Genomic DNA, 17,158 nt, shown 5'->3' with positions numbered 1-17,158 from the left:
ATATGAATGGGAAAGGTTCGCATGTGGTGCGATTAGCGTGTCGCATTTTATTGATATAGCTTAGGCCCACTTATCCCTACACTCAGTGAGCACTCAGCACTCAGCACCGCAGATCAAGTTGATTATGTAATGGCCCATGATCAACCTTGGAAGGTTGGAAGGTTGGAAGTCAGGGTACTCAGGGACGTGCTCAGTGTTAGTCCATGAATCAAAAAACGGCAAGAGGTGAGGCCTACTTGCGAGGCATTATCCGGTAAATATGCTTCCTTAAGGTCGTCTTAGGTGACACATGTGGGATATGCTTCCCGGAAGGACCTGCAGCTCCGCATATGAGTACTGTACCCTTTCTCGGGCATTTAATTAGAGAGGCTATGCAAACCTTGTAAGGCCCAGGGGAGTTGGTTAGTAAATCTTTCTGATTCGACGCTTGTGTTTGCACTTCCCAAATGTCTCGGTTGCCTCCTGCTGCTGCCGGTTACTAGGTACGGGAGACAGAACCCGACCTTTCCCCGCTTATCTCTCATTCATGAAGCGTCGATGCATACAAGTACATTTCAGAACATCTATAAGTACCTAGGTATGCTTCTCATTTAAGAGTTGATATTTGTAACAAATGAACAACAGAAAAACATTGAACCACTCATTCGCTAGTTGTTGTTAACCCAGTTGCCATGTAGACCAGCTCTGAGTCTCAAAGGAAGCATGATGATCGCCCGGGCCTTGGTGAAATCGCGACAATCTAGAAGATGCAGCTCACTGGACAGGGTGCGATAGTTGTTTACCAATGCCATCAAGTATCCATCACCTTCCTCCGTAGAGCCCGCACGCGGAATGAAAACGGGTTCTTGCACGAGATGTGTGCGTCCCGGGAAGTAAACTTCCGTGTTGCCTGTGCTTTCGTCGTGATGTGCCAGCGAGTTATAAGGAGGATACCCACCGCCCATGACCGGGGCAATAGCTGCAAAGTCCGTTCCCAGGCCTGGGTCCATGAGATCAAAGTAACTGTGGCTATATTTTCTTCCCGAAAACCGATCATCAATGCGATAGAATTCAGAATTTCCATCGTGCAAAACCTCCGGCTCGGGGAGATGTCCTTCTTCCGCATTAGGGTCCACAGTAAACCGTGTCAATTGAGAGTGGATCTTGCTAGGCTTAGGCGAGTTGCCCTGAGCATCGGGCCACCAGTAAAAGACATTCTTGTCACTGAGTCCGAGATCGAAGACAATCTTCCCGTCATCTTGCTCATAGGCGTTGGCGGTATGGCCGGGGAATGAATTTTTGTATGTGAACCACTGCGAATGGCGTGTGAGGAAATAGTAAAACGGACAAAATTGGTTATAGAAACCCTCTTACCTTAACATCCGAGGGCTTAGCTCCGTAGCGGGGAATCACTCCGATATAGAAGGGAGTTTCAGGGCTCCATTGCCAGTGTTCTCCACCCTGCTTCAATCGTTCCAGATCACATAACTGGGGAATCACAGGGAAAAGAACCTAGCATAAAGACTCTTGATTAGATGCTGACATCTTGCCAATAATAGGCCTGAAAGAGCCGCACTCACCCAGTTCTCCGTCACTGCAAAGTCATGGATCATTCCACAGACAGGACTTGCTAGCCAAACTGTCTGGGTGAACTTACCGTCAGAGCCAATAGTATAATAACAAATATCGGGGCTGCCGTCTCCCTTGGCTTCATAACCGAAACAGACCAATTCTCCTGTCACTGGATCGGTCTTAGGGTGGGCAGTGAAAGTTACGCTGGGGAGCTGGCCATCAAAGGTATACAAGCCCTTTGTTTCCAGGGTCTCTGGATCCATCGCATATGGAGGGGAGTCCTCCTTAAGAGCCAAGAGCTGGCCGTTAAAACTGACAACATTGGTATTGGCAGTACTTCTAACGGTGAATTCCACCGCATCAGTAAACTTGTTTCGATATTTCCCTGGTTGAAAATGGTTAGCCCGCTCTATAATGTATCTAAATTGGAAAATAGATGCCACGTAGGTTAGAAAATCCGTACCAATGAGCGCGCGGCGGGCTTCCCTCTCGCGTACAAACTTCTCAGTGCGAACGTATTTCTGCTGGAAGGTCACAGAACCGTCCTTGATGCGGAATGCGCTGACATTTCCATCTCCATTGAACCACTAATTATCTTAGTGTCAGGCGACCAAAAAGGAAGGTGGAATAGTAGATTTAGGTGGATACATACGGGATCATCGTCAATGAAAGGAGGCAACTGAGGATCGGGCATGACACGGTAGAAAGTACCGTCAATGTCATTTGGAAGATCTCCATGCACCTCTAGATTTTGAACCTCTCCCTCAAATCGGCATGGCTTCATGAAGTCCGAGAACTGAGGGCGGTTGGGAAAATGCTGAGCAGGGGATGCCATTTTTGGTCTAAATTTGAAGTAATAATCTCCAGGCGACATGATGTTGAAATATGTTTCGTTTCAGTTTCACCTCAGGCCCCAAAGAGGAATGGAAAGTTAGAACAGTTCCCCGAAGAATCTGGAGTGCGGCCCGAAGAACCCCCACGCTTTCCACCCGGGGAGATGTCGGGAATGCGGGCGACTGCTGTCAGGGGAAGTACGGGTCGTTTTGGCTAACCTCTGGCAACGGGCATAAGTTTCATAGATGCGAGATGAGAGAATGGGAGGCACAAATTGAAACAATTGATCTAACTCAAGCTCTCTATCTTGACTTAGTTCGTATGTAGGGAACAGCATGTAGCAAAAAGAGCCCAGGCGATAAGCCTCCACGATAACCGATAAGATTTGCCCAGTTACATACATAACGTAACATTGGCTGCCTAGTTGGGACATGGTACTTTGGAACGACATGTCTACCGAATTTCGCAGCTTCCAGGGCTTCTGCAGTAGCCCTTGGTAGTATCTTTTGTGGCCTGGCAAGGTTGCAAGTAAGGCGGTCAGACATGGCTCCTCAAGATCACGATAAAGGTGCACTTATCGATAATATCGATAAGGATGTTGATATCACGTGCCACAATATCGCCAACGACATCTGGCTAGCGGTCTTCGTTTCCAGGGCTGTTTTCATATCAACACAGCTCAAGCTTCATACTATACTAGCAGGGAGCTGTGTATAGACTGGGCTGTCTGATCTGAGACATTCATCGGAGAGCCTTAGGTCACTGTCAAAAGCTTCTTGCCCCTTGGAACATTCCGTGGGCCAAATGGAAGGTCGGCGCGTCTACTCTATATGGATGTTCAGATAGCTCATCCATGGATGTGTTGAGGTCTCGGCGCTCGATTAACTAAGCGATCAGGTAGGTCCCAAAACGATGATCGCGCGACACGATTGCTTTCATCTCTTCTACCTCCTCCATTCATAAATTTGAACCCCGGGCTCGAATGACCTATCCTCTGAATCAAGCGGAATGGCTGACGAGTCTAGTAGTATCTACAACCTAATTGAAGAGCTTGGCTTTACTCCAAGCGAGCACCAATTCTTGCTTCGTCTTTTCGGCTCATCCGACCCATTTGCGGGTGTGGACCTAGAGGCCAATCACAGCGAAAATCAATCTGGCCAGCTCAGCTCCACCAGTATTGCTCACAGGCTCGCATCTGCTAGGCTTAGGCAAGATATTCCTCCGTTTACTGGGTGTATTTCCTTGACTGACCTACTTCCCCCGCAGTGAACGTGCCAGTCAGTTGCGTCTACGATCCATCCACCGTCATCCTAGTGACTTTCGCGAAAGCTCAGAAGGAAGAGACCTGGTTCACTACGCAGAAGAGTGGACCTCTCTCATCGGCACTGATTCAGAATCTCTGTTCTCAGAGTTACGCCAACAGCTTGTAACGGACAACGAGCCTCCCTGCCTCGAGTCCCCTGAGGTTCCCGAACACCCTAAGGCATCGGAGAACGTTGCACGCCCAGGATCCGTTGAACCTGCAAGTTCATCAGTCTACAGTGAAACAGGTGAGCCACCCGACTCTGTTGATAACCTCACCGAGACCCCTGGCACCCAACGCCATTGCGAAGGATCCCAGGACCCGAGGACTTTAACCCACCCTGGGAGCTTTGAGCGGCTACTGGAATCATTCCCAAAACCTCCCGGTTACAACCAAACCGTCAGGAAGCAAAGTTTCTCCCACGTTTCTTCTGACGCCCAACGAGTGCCACCGAAAGACAGTGCCCAAGCTAATACATCGACGCTCGCCAGCAGTCAGATCAAACCTTCAAGCAGCTCACCCCGGATTTCCCGATTCTCCGAAGATTTGGGGGACAGTAACCCGATCGGAGAGCAAAATCCTTCCAGCATTTCTATCAAGACTGATACATCTGCGCTCGACAACGGTGGGCTAGAAAATACCTCAACTAGTCCTCGTGGAATTTCCCCGCTATCTCCTAACGACACTTCAACTGCCATCGGCACTCGAAACATTTCTCCTCGGACTCCTTCGGTGACCCCTAGCCTCTCTTTCAGAAATTTACGTCTCCCCATTGACTATCACGAGGGACAACAAGTGAGTGTTGGAAGTTCCCACCAGGCTCAGGGGCGCGGCAATCGGTACACAATTTTCCCTGAATACACCCCGCAGATTCGTCCGATTGGCTACGTGATCAGAAAGCAACACTCCTTCCGCACTATCTTCGAAGGGTGTCCCTCACCTAGAGAGTCCCCTCGGTATTACCGGAAGTCTCCTCTTCGTATCTCTACTCGCCCATCGACGATCTCTTTCAACTCGGGAAAGAAGAGCACCCCAAAGCACAAGAGAGTCCTGAAGCGTTTTGGTAAAAAGCTCAAACACCTGCTTTGTCCAACCTGCAAACGCACCTCATCTACTCTCAATCATTAACTTCACGCCAGAGAAGTCACCTATCTTTACACTTCCTTCACAATCGCCTCACCCAGCCCCGTCTCTATCTTTACCCCTTGCTCACTTTGCGCCCGTATTATTCTTACAGCTTTCTTACTTGACAATCATTCTTACATACTTCACACCTGGCTCATTCCAAGCATATCTTCACTCACTATGGATTCTCGAACGTCTCATCTGTTGGACCCATCCTCTGCCATGGCGGCCATTACCAAGCACAAGGCGGAAGCAATTAAGCTAGCTCGTGAACAGGGTGTGGCCGTCCAAGAGATGTGTCGCCGTGCGAAAACTGAGGTTCCACCATACGAGTTTGAAGAGTTGATAGGCAAAGGTGCTTATGGCCGCGTCTACAAGGGTCACCAAAGACCGTCGGGTCGGCTGGTTGCCATCAAAGTCCTGGATATTGACTCGCTCGACTACAAGTCAGTTCGAGATTTCAGAGATGAGTCGATAAAAGACTTCATCCATGAAACAAAGGTGATGAAGCAAGTGAAGGACTCTGGGGCCAAAAATATCAACGAAATCATTGAAGCCATCTCGATTCACTCTCAGTTGTGGCTGGTTTGTGAGTACTGTCCCGGTGGCAGTGTCCGTACATTGATGCGTGCAACAAACGACAAGCTTGATGAGAAATACATCGTTCCAATTGCTCGCGAGCTGGCTGTTGGACTTCGCGCGATTCACGACGCTGGGATCATTCATCGCGATGTGAAAGCTGCAAACATTCTTGTTCATGAAGAGGGTCGTCTAGAAATCTGCGACTTCGGTGTTGCTGGTGTTCTCCAATCACAGCGAGACAAACGATCCACCTGGATTGGTACACCACACTGGATGCCGCCAGAGATGTTCGCAACTCGCGGAGAGCCCCATCAATACGGGAATGAGATTGATGTGTGGGCGTACGGGTGCACACTGTTTGAATTTGCGAATGGGAACCCGCCAAACGCAGGCCTGCGAGAACGAATGCAAATTGGTCGCCAACTAAATCGCAAGACTCCCCAGCTGGACAGCGATAAGTACAGTCAAGGCCTGAAGGATCTTATTGCCTACGCTCTAGACTCCAATCCAAACACTCGCCCCACGATGGCAGACATCCTTGCCCACCCCTACATTGCCAATACGGAAGAGGAATATCCGACTGCTTCTGTGAGTGAGTTGGTGAGAGACTACTACCAGTGGTCCCAGCGAGGAGGCCAGCGGATTTCTTTGTTTCACCCAGGCGGCGCCGCGGCAGCTGAACTCCCAGGCATCGAGGAGTCAGAGGATGACTGGAATTTCAGTACCACAGATGGATTCGAGCGAAGATTCTCTGTCATTGACCTGGATGAAATTGCGGCCTCACTAGCGGAGATGGAGCAGTCGATCAGTACTACCGACATAAAGCCTGAGCAAGACATGTACGAAAAGTTTTCGGAGGATGATCTTAACTATGAAGATAAGGCCAATTTCGATGAACGTGTGCGCCGAGGCGCTGTGGCAATGGAAGGCCTGTTTGACGAGGAAAAGCCCAGCTACAAGTACGAAACAAAAAATGACTTTGTCCCCATCGAACCTGAGCAGCCCACCTCAGATCTTCCCCTTCGTGCGGAAACAGACCGGTCCTCTGTCACCTCGACTTTTCTCGATATCGACATCGGGTCATTCGAGGCCTCACACTACGCAGCAGGAGCTCCATCAGCGCAGCCTTTCCAACTGGTCGATGCAAATACTATCCGAGCGAACCGCTCCAGTATTCGATTGAACAGGACCTCGTCTGAGAATAGCTCAAAGTCATCCGATAGCCGCGCGAATGACGTTGAAAACCTCGAAGATACATTTGTGCCGTCTGGTCCTCGACCTCCCACCATGGACTGGAAATTCCCATCATTCGTACAAGATGAAGAGGAACAACCGGAAAGAAAAGAGGAGGAAGTTCCTGCACAGGAGCCCATAAAAGAGGAGACTTTCCAGGCTGAGAAGCGAGCCACCATGCAGTGGACATTCCCAGTCATGGGTTCCGTACCCGAGAGCCAAAGCTACGATGACCGACATGACACCCTCCGGGCTCCGCTGCCTGAGGTCCAGCCTCCGCTGCAGTCGCAGCCCCCGTCAACAGATGAACCAGGTGACTCACGTCCTTCGACTTCAGCATCCAATACATCCGACTCAGATTACGACCCCTTCCGCTTTGATCGCCCCACCACTCCGCCGGGCGCAGACTCGCTTCATCACAGTCATTTCTTCGACACCGAGCTCCCCGCGATGTTGGAATTAGCCGGTTACAATGAATATGAGGCTTCCGGAATCCTCGATGGCCCCGGCCCAGACGAAGAATCTCATCCTGTGTGGAAGGCGCACTCCAGGACTTCCTCATACGAAGATAGTATGACGGCTTTACCCACAGCCGTTCCAGTTCCCCAAACACCCACTGCTGCCTCGGTGACTTCCGGCCCGGTCTCAGAACCGGGGTCTCCTGTGTTCGAAACTGTACGAAACGTACGACATGACATGTCTGAAGTCCCCACAACACAGGCAGAAGATATGGGGCCAATCCTCTTCCCGGCTCTGAATCCGCCAAGTGCGGCAAGTCTGTCGGAGGGCATGGATGATGGTGTGGTGACAGCAGAACTTGACCGTTTACTGGCTGATTTCTTAGAGTCGCTTTCGGCGACTGGTGAGGCATTGTCACGGGCTGATATCAAGCATGATATGAATGGTGTTCAGGTTGTTGAGCAGGTCTAGATGACCAGTATGAGCATGTAGGATATTATTACTGGCAGATATCCTTAGTCGGAAGCCATGTGAGGCACAGATATGTGGGATCAATGAGATCCAAACTACAATTCCAGTAGCTAATATTATGTTCGGTTTGCTTGCATTTTATGTTCACGCAGATTTCCCAAAGAATGATGTAGGCACTGCGTCCAGCTGCCAGAGGCACCAGAGGCACCAGAGGCATGGGCACTGCGGGCAACTGGGCAAAATAGAGGAACCAAAGCACCTCATCTCTTCTTCCATCCCATCTCGTGTTTCCGTCTCTTCTTCTCCCATCCCATCTTGTTTTTCATCTCTTCTTCCTCTTTCATCCACGTGTACCCTCTGCTTCCACAATGACTTCCTCTTCATCCTCGCATACCTCAGAAATGTCATCAGAGGCTTTGCCCTTTGGTGTCTTCTCTCCCCCACAGAATTCCTACGAATGGAAGAAAGCCCTCCTCAATGTGAAATGGCTATGTTTCAACCAGCAATACAAGCAATGTGCCCTGCGTTGCAATCAGCTCATAGACACCGCGTCTAGTCCGGTTCGTGTCCCACAGATCTTATTTCATTCTCACTCGCTAATGTGTTTATACATAGCTCCATCCGATCCGTGCGACCTATCTCCACTATTATGCAGCCACCTCATATGAGTATATGGGACGAGCAGCTCATATATTTTCGACTGTGAAGGTCCCGCTTCTGACTTCTGCTATGGAGCGTTTTCAGATTGCCTATGAGTCTTTGCCAGCTATGATCCCACCGCCTGTTCTGTATCCCAACCAGACCTACTCGCCAGTTACTTTTCTCCATTCGCCCAACTCGTCTCCTCGGTCTTCCTTGACTACTCTTGTGTGGAGCCCTGAGATTTTGCCGACACATTGTGTCTCTTCTGGTTCTGGTCATGGTCCAAATGCTGAAGCTCTGTCAGTTCAGAATCTGTCGGCTCATAATGCTAGGCTGGCTCGCACGCCTCCTTCGCCAGACCCTTCTCCCTCTTCCCCTTCAAACTCGTCTATCACCACTGCTTTTTGTGTGACGCCACCTCCTTCTGCTCGAGAAGTCTCGCGTTTTGACTACGGAGCTCCTCCTCCAGCTTTTCATATCCCACCTCCGACCCGTGAACCCCCTCCTCCACCACGCGGCGTTCCTGTTCGCACAGCTACGAGGGACCAGTTGCTCTCTTTTAATAGTGCCAGAGAGGGGCTTCCCAACGGGGGGTCTATCGTCCGTAGCATTGCTCGGATGATTGATAACTCTATTATTGCGGGAGCCGACGACCGTTTTGTGACCCGCGCGCCGCCCAAATCTCGCTCTTTAAAGCGGCCGCCAGTGCGTCTGTCTCCGATCAAGTTCCCAGCTGGACTTGAGGATCCAGCAAAGCGTCGCGATCTCATTCCATCCCCGCTTGCAATCCGGAAGAGCTCCGGTGAGGTGCAGAGGTGCAGCAGTTCTGCAACGGCAATCTGCGGGGGTTCAGAGCAAGAAATATCTTGGAATGAGGTGAATCGACCGGTCCGAGCTCGCCCTCCCCGGCTGCCCTTGAAGATAATCCCATCCAGCCGTCTGAATGCTAACACAGAGGAGACGAACTCTTCGATCCTAGCACCACAACCGAAGCGTCTTAGTCCCGTCCTTCCTTCGCCCGTGACCCTGTCTCCATCGACGCCCACCCCGCTTCCGAGGAAGAAGATCACCTCCCTCGGCTCGCCGTTCGCCAGCCCCGCAGGCTCACCAGAGCAGAGAAGCAGCAAGTTGCCCTCGTTGCAGTCGAGGAAGGCCTCCCCCGTACCTGTCAGCGCCGAGCGTGCCGCCCAGATCAATGAGTTCAACGACGCCGTTAAGTGGCTCCGTGAGCACATTCCCGCCGACGTTACCGGGCTCCGCAAGCAGATCAAGCATGTTTCGGACCTTCAGCAGGCCCGTCGGTCTCGCAACACGACAATGGCTCGATCTGCCTCCTTCTGGACTTTTTCTCCCGTTAAGCCGAAACCCGGTTCTGGTGCATCCAAGGAACCTCCTGTGATTGAGGGGCCTAATATTGATGAGTATGGAAATGTTATTCGGGTTGAGACTAAGGCGCAGCGCATCGAGCGGCTCAGGAAGGAGGATTGGAGGATTGGTATTCGGTCAAAGCATAGTCCCTGGAAAGGGACTGATTACTACGATAAGCTTTGCGAAGTTGCTTTGGCGGAGCTTGGTGAGACAGGTTATGGATCTCGCGAATGGCTGCAGCGGTGAGATCTTACTTACCGCTTATCCACTTGCTGGTGTCTTTTGATCTTTTTTTGCGATTTGCGTTTTCCTTTTCCGGGGTTGAGTTGTGCAAGTGCGTATGCAGTTGCGTGACCTTGGAGCTATTCTATTCAAGATGCTCGATGGACATTGTGTTGCTCAATCTACCTGGGTGGATGTCAAGTGGGAATCATGATCTGTATTTGATCATCTTGGTTGCGGGTCAAGCTGGTCTGGTGGGTGGGTTGAGTATGCCATCTGGTATACTGGAAAAGAACATTGTTGCGCCTTCGTTCACTTCGATACAAGAGGTCACGGTACCGATGGTCTTTTGTATGTTCCTGTCTGGAAGAAGCCCTGGAGGTCGCCTGGAAACATCCCCATGGTTGGATTTGTTTCTTAATCTTAATCTTAATCTTAATTTTAATTTCAAAAATCAAAAGTCAATCTTGTTATTCTTGTCCTTCGTCCTAACCAGATCCTCAAAGACCTTTACTCAACACCGAACCAATTCCCTCTCCCAGACCTCCTTTTCCAAACATGTCACCCAGTTGATTCCCAAGTTGATCTTGAATCTTGCTTAGATTCTGGTCCTCGGTGAGTTTCTTGGCAGTTAGACTTTCTGTGAATTTGGGTCAGTATACTTGCTTATCTTTCTCTCTTTGATATAACATACTTTTCAGTCCATACGACACCTTTGTCTCACCCATATAGTCGAGCAAGAGCTCTTGGAGATGTTTTTGGTATGGGTCTAGATAACCAGAGACCCAAGCCGCAAGTAGAATGACCTGGAAGGTAAGGAAGAAGAGGAAAAATAACATGATTAAAAGTTCAAGTTCTCGACGATGTTATAATAGCAAAGCTCAAGTCCAACAGAAAGAAAATATCTTGTTCATATACCTCGAGCTTAGCCTATGACGTCTGGTGATGACGATGTGCCACACAGGCTGGGCTGGTGGGGTCAGGATGTTTATTGCCAATCAGGGAAGGAATTTTATATTAAGTGTCATTCAGTATTGGCATGTTTCGAATTCCAGTCATTTTCTTTTCTGTTTTGATTGTCGGAATAGTGTCGGAATGAATTGGTGTGTCTTTAAATAGGTCTACTACAGCTCTTGGTTCTACGTATTTGTTGACCTTACGTTCAAGATGAGGACTGTGGATTCTCACATAGTATGTAAATAGTGACCGAGTCACATGCAAATAGGTCTTAGGTCTACATAATTATGTAAATCTGGGCTTTCATGTTGACTTTCTAAAATCTACTCCGTACATCTTTTTGGTTCATGTTTTCCTTTTTTCTCCTTTTTATTGAATTGATTCCTTATTATGATGTTCTGGTATATTAATTCCCTATACGGAGTACGGAGTAGTCTGGAGGCAGTAACATTCCCGTTGTGGCTGTGCTGGCGCTAAACCCTACAGCCCCGAATCACCCAAGCCTTATCGCGTCTAGAACTCCTGATCTCCCCCCTCTTCAGCACTTTTTTTTTTTGACCTTCTTTTTAAATTTTATCTTCGTAAGACTTGCGATTGAATTGCGATCTGTCATATCTGGTCTGCGTGTGGTATGTCTCCTCCATTGGTTCTGTTTGGAATTCATGCAGCCACCCCCGCGCATGGTTGACCCCTCGAATCTGGTGTTTCTATAATTTTCGATATCACTGACCTGATTTCCTTGCTAGGACCATTTCATTTTCGATTTTAAAGGCCTCAATCCCTGAATCCTCAACCCTCTCCTTCCTAGTCCCTGCTGCCTAACGGGTTCCGTGCCCATTCGAGCCCATCGCAACGTCTGCCACCTTAGGCGTCCGCAGCCCTATCCCCACATCATGAGTTGTGAGTCGATATTCCATATTTGCTGGACTTTTGTTCTCCGTCCGATCTTGCTATGATTCGTCATTTGGTGTGGCCCGAATATTGTCCGGCTTCACGTCTGCCTTGTCCACAATCCGACTCTTGACTGCATTGGAATTGCCATGTCGATCTACATGCACCCTATGAGCTCTCTGTGGAATATATGGGGGCTGGGGGGACTTGGATTTCTAGCTGTTATTTTGTGTCAGGGTCTGCTTCGCCATGTCTAAGCTCTCCCCGCTCGGTCGGCTCCTCCAGGGGTCCCTTGCTTCATTTTTTTTCCGCGATTCGTCTGACAGGCCCCGCAATGTACTGACGCTCGGTCTCCTAGTCGCAAATATGCTCAACAAGCTGTCCGGGCAGCCAGAGAGCTACGAAAAGAAGTACCGCCTCCTCATCCTAGCTCCTTTACCCCACATTCGCTGACCTGTTTCTCGCCGGCTATAGGGCTCTCTATAAATTCGGACGGACGCTGGGTGCAGGTACATATGGAATTGTTCGTGAGGCGGAAGGCACCGAAAATCAGAAGGTTGCGGTGAAGATAATCTTGAAGAAAAATGTCCGTGGTAATGAAAACATGGTCTACGATGAGCTTGAGATGCTGCAATCACTCCAACATCCCCATATTGTCTCTTTCGTCGACTGGTTCGAATCTAAGGTGAGCATGTCTATGTTTGGCGCGATCATTGCGGAGCTCTAATCGTGGACCTAGGACAAATTCTATATCGTTACACAGCTAGCCACTGGTGGCGAGCTGTTCGACCGTATCTGCGAGTATGGCAAGTTCACTGAGAAGGATGCGTCGCAGACCATCCGCCAGGTGCTTGATGCCGTGAACTATCTGCACAAGCGCAACATCGTTCACCGAGGTCGGTCTCCTTATGTCATGCTAGCGCTGTACATGTAACTAACCCTTGCAAAGACTTGAAACCCGAGAACCTCCTCTACCTCACCCGTGCCGCCGATTCTCAATTGGTCTTGGCGGATTTCGGTATTGCGAAGATGCTGCACGACCCCTCTGAGGTATTGACCAGCATGGCCGGCTCCTTTGGATATGCTGCCCCCGAGGTCATGCTCAAGCAGGGCCACGGCAAGGCTGTCGATATGTGGTCTCTCGGTGTTATCACCTATACCCTCCTATGTGGCTACTCCCCTTCCGATCCGAGAACCTGACCGACCTCATCGAAGAATGCCGGACAGGCCGCATCATCTTCCACGAGCGGTACTGGCGCGACGTATCTCAGGATGCCAAAGATTTCATTCTCAGTCTCCTGAATGCGGACCCCAGCAAGCGAGTTTCCTCCGAGGAAGCCCTCAAGCACGTGTGGCTGACCGGAGAGACTGCGAGCGACCGTGACTTGCTGCCTGAAATCCGCACCTACATTGCACGTGCCCGTCTCCGCCGCGGAATCGAGATCGTCAAGCTCGCCAACCGTATCGAGTCGCTCAAGATGCACGAGGAGGAGGACGGGGAGGATATCCCCAGCCCCATGGACATGGGCGCCTCATCCGAAGAGCCGAGTGTGGAGGAACCCCCCTGCTCCAAGCGACGATGCCAGTCCTACCAGCCCTACCCCCGGCCACGCGAAGAAGAAGAGTCTGGCTAGCGCTGCTCGCGGTGCTATTTTCCGTGAAGTTGTTCTGGCCAAGGTCCGTGAGCAGAAGGAGGCCGAGGAGCGGGAGAAGGTTGAACGTGAAGCCCGCGAGAAGGCTTCTGCGTAAATTGTTTGTAGTCTTTATTTGTCTCTTTTACATTCGTCTTGTCCATACGCTATTCCTGTGTCCATTCTGCCCTGTACTTTTCTTTTATCTGCCTTGCGGTTTCTTGGATATAATTCTGTGATTCCCATTTTTCCTAGTCAAATCAGGGTGAACATACAATCTTCAGGCAATCATCGTGCTTTCAGGGTTGCTTTCTTATTTTGGTGGATAGAGACTTATTTTAAGTTTTATATACCATCAGCCACAGAATACTTCAAAGTATAATGACCTTATATCTCCTCTATCCCAAGCTTAGAAGCCGGCACCACTAGTTTGTAGAGGGGAGCTAAAGAAGATCGCTAAAAAATCTGAGATGGCTGATATTCACATGTTACATATTCTCCTACCTTAGTTTATACATATGTACCTATTCCGCTTCGCTGATATATAGTTGCATTGCTGCCAGGTGGATAGTTATGTAACAAGTATGTAATTTGAACCCGCTCATTCTTATTGCACAATGTCAGTGCATACGTATGTAAATTCTGCCTGACAAATAAAAACCAAATATAAAAGGTACCTGCCCAGATAGTATGTGACCTCTATGGATGACCCAATCTATATGGTCAGATGTCGATATCACGTGTAGTGATAGATAATCTCCCCACTTAGCTTTAGATTGTAATCTTTTTAACTATATCTCTTCTCTTTTGGCCGTCTTATATCCTTTGGTTCTTTAGTTTAATCTCACTTGAGAAGTTCACCACATTTCCGTCCTTAACGTCATACATCCGTTGTACTCCACCTAATCGAGACACCGCCCCTCCCATCCTTCTCCACCGGAGCTCAAACATCTAAATCTTTTCTCTCACCACATCGCAACAATGTTCGCTACAAAGCGTCTGAGCAAGGTGATTATAATCCGAACCTAAAGGGTGCTGAAATGTCTATCTTGCTGACTCTATATTCATGGATAGGAGCTCGTTAAGGTACCAATTCCTCCATTTTCTCTCGGGCTTATCGCCTTTGTTCCCCCGCATATTTTGAGAGCATGCCATACCGCCCATGCATATTGTTCATTCTATGAACATGTTTCTCTGACCTTTGACCTTCCAGATGCAAGAGCATGTCCCACCGGGAATTGCAATCGTCAAGTGTGACAATCTGGAGGAATGGCAGATGGACATCAAGATCCTTGACCAGAATCCTCTTTATCTGGACCAAACTTATCGGTTGAAGTTTACCTTCAGTAACAAGTACCCTATCGGTATGTCCCAATTTCTCAGCCGGCAGCCGATATCTCTCGGCTCCATCCTGTTCCTCTTATCTTTGTCCTATCTCTTTATCAGATCAATATTGGTTCTGACACAAATCATTTTAGAACCCCCCAGAGGTCCAATTCATCCAATGTCCTGACTCCACTGGCACACCCCGCACAATCCCAATGCATCCCCATATCTACAGCAATGGCATTATCTGCCTTGATCTCCTGGGCTCCGCCGGTTGGTCCCCAGTGCAAACAGTTGAGAGCGTCTGCATGAGCCTCCAGAGTATGCTCACCGCCAACAACCGCAATGAGCGACCCCCCGGTGACCAAGAGTTCATTGCCACCAACCGCCGCCGCATCCGTGATATCAACTTCGTCTATGAGGATGACAATGTATAAATTTCCAGTTCCCAAGTCGGAGCTGGTCCGTGGTGTGTTTGAAATAGGGGATGGCTTGCGTTAGCGGGGTAGGGTCACATACATCGACGTTTTCTGCATGGATGCAATTCCGCCCCTTAAGATTTGAGCGGTGGGATTTATATGGTGCCTGGTGGCATTGTTCTTCTTGGTTCTTTGCGTTTGCATTCATCCTGGCGCTGGCCCACTGTTGGTCTCAATCGTGGAATGGGTGGCTTTCTTGCGGGCGTTCAAGGGTTTTCATTATTTAGCGATACGACCAATAAGAGAGCCCATTCTCTTTGAGCAATATTTGGTAAGTAGAGTAGACAAGAGAGAAGAAATCAAGTAATAGAATCTACAGTATGAGCAATCGTCCATTTCATCTGGGGGAAATGATAGCGGATGTTCATTGTGATTGGCTAGATCGCTTATATTCCCAAAGCAAGAATGGTGCAAATCATCCACCCCAAGTATAAGAGCGAGTGAATCTTCTCAAAGATATATGTCAAGTATTATTATCTCCAATATCAGAAATGGCATCTACAACTCAAATTGACCTTTTCCAGGGATGGCCCGCAACAGCCATGCTTCCAGTTGAACGCCTCAAACAAGCAGCCAACAACGCCCTATCCAACAAAGCCATATTCGCCGAAGGATTTTCCTATGGTCCCGACGAAGGTTATTTCCCCCTAAGAAAAAATATAGCCGACTGGCTATCCCGATACTATGCACCTGCGCAGCCCATCAGTGCTGAGCGGATATGCATTACCGGCGGTGCCAGCCAGAACCTAGCATGTGTATTGCAGGTATTCACAGACCCAGCGCAGACAGGAATTATATGGCTCGTGGAGCCAACATATCATCTTGTCTTCCGGGTATTTGAGGATGCTGGGTTTATTGGTCGGATGCGAGGGATACCCGAGGACGAGGAGGGTATGGATGTTGCTGCTCTTGAACTTGCTTTGGATGCATTTGAGCATAGTGGGGATCCGGCCTGTCGAAATGACCGGGTATGTGCTCTTTCCGTACTAAGCTGGTTGTTTTCGGTATAACCAATGCTAATGGAGACAGAAGACATACAAGCCCCGCAAGCCGTATAGAAAGATATACAAGCATGTCATCTATTGTGTTCCGAGTTTCTCTAATCCGTCGGGGACGACGATGTCTCACCCGCGGCGCGAGACACTTGTCAGAGTGGCCAGGAAGTACAATGCTCTTGTCGTCGCTGATGATGTGTATGATTTCCTTAGTTGGGGTGTGACACATCCTGCCAAACCGGTTCTGCGTCCTCAACTGCGGCTTGTGGATATAGATCGGGTGGTTGATGGTGGTCCAAAAGATCGATTCGGCAATGTCGTGAGCAATGGATCATTCAGCAAGCTTATTGGTCCGGGATGTCGGGTTGGATGGGCTGAAGGGACTGAAGACTTCATCTATGGCCTTTCTCAAGCGTGAGTCTTTATTCCTGATTCGGAATGCTGAAAGTAAGCTAAAATCTTTCCTTGTAGTGGATCTACGCGCTCTGGTGGTGCTCCTTCGCAACTAGTGTCAACTTTCATCAATGAGCTCCTCGAGGATAACTTCTTGCCTGAATATATTACCAATATCCTAGTTCCCGAAGGCCGAAGAAGACATTGTCTTCTGGCATGGGCAATCAAGACACATCTCGGACCACTTGGTGTGTCATTTGCTCCTGATCCGGAGATTAGTCCAGTCGCCGGGGGATACTACATCTGGGTTCAGCTCCCGGCTGCAGTGACTGCGACTCAGGTGTGCCAGGAGGCCCTAGAGATGCAAAATTTGGTGCTGGGTAGCGGTGAGACATTTGCAGTTCCAGGAGGGAATGCCCTAGGGGGGAGATTTGCATCGCAGGCTGAGACTTTGTTTCATGTGCGAGGATGAAGGGCGGCTAGTCGAGGGGGTGCAGAGGTTAGGGGCTGTCATTCAGAGTATACTGACAAATAACAGATAGAAGAACATGATTTGATAAATCTGGGCAAATTCGTGAACTGTATTTTCCACACAGTTATAGATACATATAGTAGAAAAGGCTTGCTCTCGCAGTCGTATATATCGCTTGTAAAAGAAATCCAGAAGTCCCCCCCTATGGCTTCAAGCAGAAACGC

The 17,158-nt window shown here is 49.3% G+C and overlaps 8 protein-coding genes across 8 annotated transcripts; 6 read left to right on the top strand and 2 right to left on the bottom strand.

Annotated features, from left to right (window-relative positions):
• Positions 1 to 647: 647 nt before the first annotated feature.
• N7519_003131 (carotenoid oxygenase family protein) lies at positions 648 to 2,386 on the bottom strand (the record flags this gene model as incomplete). The annotated part of the gene is made up of 4 exons (XM_057289909.1): positions 648 to 1,292; positions 1,354 to 1,491; positions 1,560 to 2,138; positions 2,204 to 2,386. 4 exons carry the CDS (start codon positions 2,384 to 2,386, stop codon positions 648 to 650), a joined length of 1,545 nt encoding a protein of 514 aa, XP_057151111.1.
• A 1,007-nt stretch (positions 2,387 to 3,393) lies between these two features.
• Positions 3,394 to 4,816, top strand: N7519_003130 (uncharacterized protein; the record flags this gene model as incomplete). The annotated part of the gene is made up of 2 exons (XM_057289908.1): positions 3,394 to 3,617; positions 3,652 to 4,816. The coding sequence occupies 2 exons, from the start codon at positions 3,394 to 3,396 to the stop codon at positions 4,814 to 4,816; spliced, it is 1,389 nt and encodes a 462-aa protein (XP_057151110.1).
• A 177-nt stretch (positions 4,817 to 4,993) lies between these two features.
• N7519_003129 (putative serine/threonine protein kinase) lies at positions 4,994 to 7,558 on the top strand (the record flags this gene model as incomplete). Its single annotated transcript, XM_057289907.1, has 1 exon — positions 4,994 to 7,558. The coding sequence occupies one exon, from the start codon at positions 4,994 to 4,996 to the stop codon at positions 7,556 to 7,558; it is 2,565 nt and encodes an 854-aa protein (XP_057151109.1).
• Positions 7,559 to 7,959: 401 nt separating this feature from the next.
• N7519_003128 (uncharacterized protein) lies at positions 7,960 to 9,814 on the top strand (the record flags this gene model as incomplete). Its single annotated transcript, XM_057289906.1, has 2 exons — positions 7,960 to 8,118; positions 8,174 to 9,814. 2 exons carry the CDS (start codon positions 7,960 to 7,962, stop codon positions 9,812 to 9,814), a joined length of 1,800 nt encoding a protein of 599 aa, XP_057151108.1.
• Positions 9,815 to 10,290: 476 nt separating this feature from the next.
• On the bottom strand, positions 10,291 to 10,629 carry N7519_003127 (uncharacterized protein; the record flags this gene model as incomplete). The annotated part of the gene is made up of 2 exons (XM_057289905.1): positions 10,291 to 10,430; positions 10,485 to 10,629. The coding sequence occupies 2 exons, from the start codon at positions 10,627 to 10,629 to the stop codon at positions 10,291 to 10,293; spliced, it is 285 nt and encodes a 94-aa protein (XP_057151107.1).
• A 1,258-nt stretch (positions 10,630 to 11,887) lies between these two features.
• N7519_003126 (serine/threonine-protein kinase) lies at positions 11,888 to 13,272 on the top strand (the record flags this gene model as incomplete). Its single annotated transcript, XM_057289904.1, has 5 exons — positions 11,888 to 12,048; positions 12,113 to 12,323; positions 12,378 to 12,534; positions 12,588 to 12,806; positions 12,866 to 13,272. The coding sequence occupies 5 exons, from the start codon at positions 11,888 to 11,890 to the stop codon at positions 13,270 to 13,272; spliced, it is 1,155 nt and encodes a 384-aa protein (XP_057151106.1).
• A 978-nt stretch (positions 13,273 to 14,250) lies between these two features.
• N7519_003125 (ubiquitin-conjugating enzyme E2) lies at positions 14,251 to 15,032 on the top strand (the record flags this gene model as incomplete). Its single annotated transcript, XM_057289903.1, has 3 exons — positions 14,251 to 14,277; positions 14,483 to 14,633; positions 14,758 to 15,032. 3 exons carry the CDS (start codon positions 14,251 to 14,253, stop codon positions 15,030 to 15,032), a joined length of 453 nt encoding a protein of 150 aa, XP_057151105.1.
• Positions 15,033 to 15,565: 533 nt separating this feature from the next.
• Positions 15,566 to 16,934, top strand: N7519_003124 (aminotransferase-like domain-containing protein; the record flags this gene model as incomplete). Its single annotated transcript, XM_057289902.1, has 3 exons — positions 15,566 to 16,042; positions 16,104 to 16,483; positions 16,541 to 16,934. The coding sequence occupies 3 exons, from the start codon at positions 15,566 to 15,568 to the stop codon at positions 16,932 to 16,934; spliced, it is 1,251 nt and encodes a 416-aa protein (XP_057151104.1).
• Between the last annotated feature and the right edge of the window lie 224 nt (positions 16,935 to 17,158).

The sequence above is a fragment of the Penicillium mononematosum genome (assembly GCF_028829835.1).
Source record: "Penicillium mononematosum strain IBT 11891 chromosome Unknown utg000002l:1.0-8112719.0:1.0-8118358.0, whole genome shotgun sequence".
NCBI lineage: Eukaryota > Fungi > Ascomycota > Eurotiomycetes > Eurotiales > Aspergillaceae > Penicillium > Penicillium mononematosum.
Note: the sequence above shows the minus strand (reverse complement) of the source record. Positions and strands in the feature narration are given on the sequence as shown.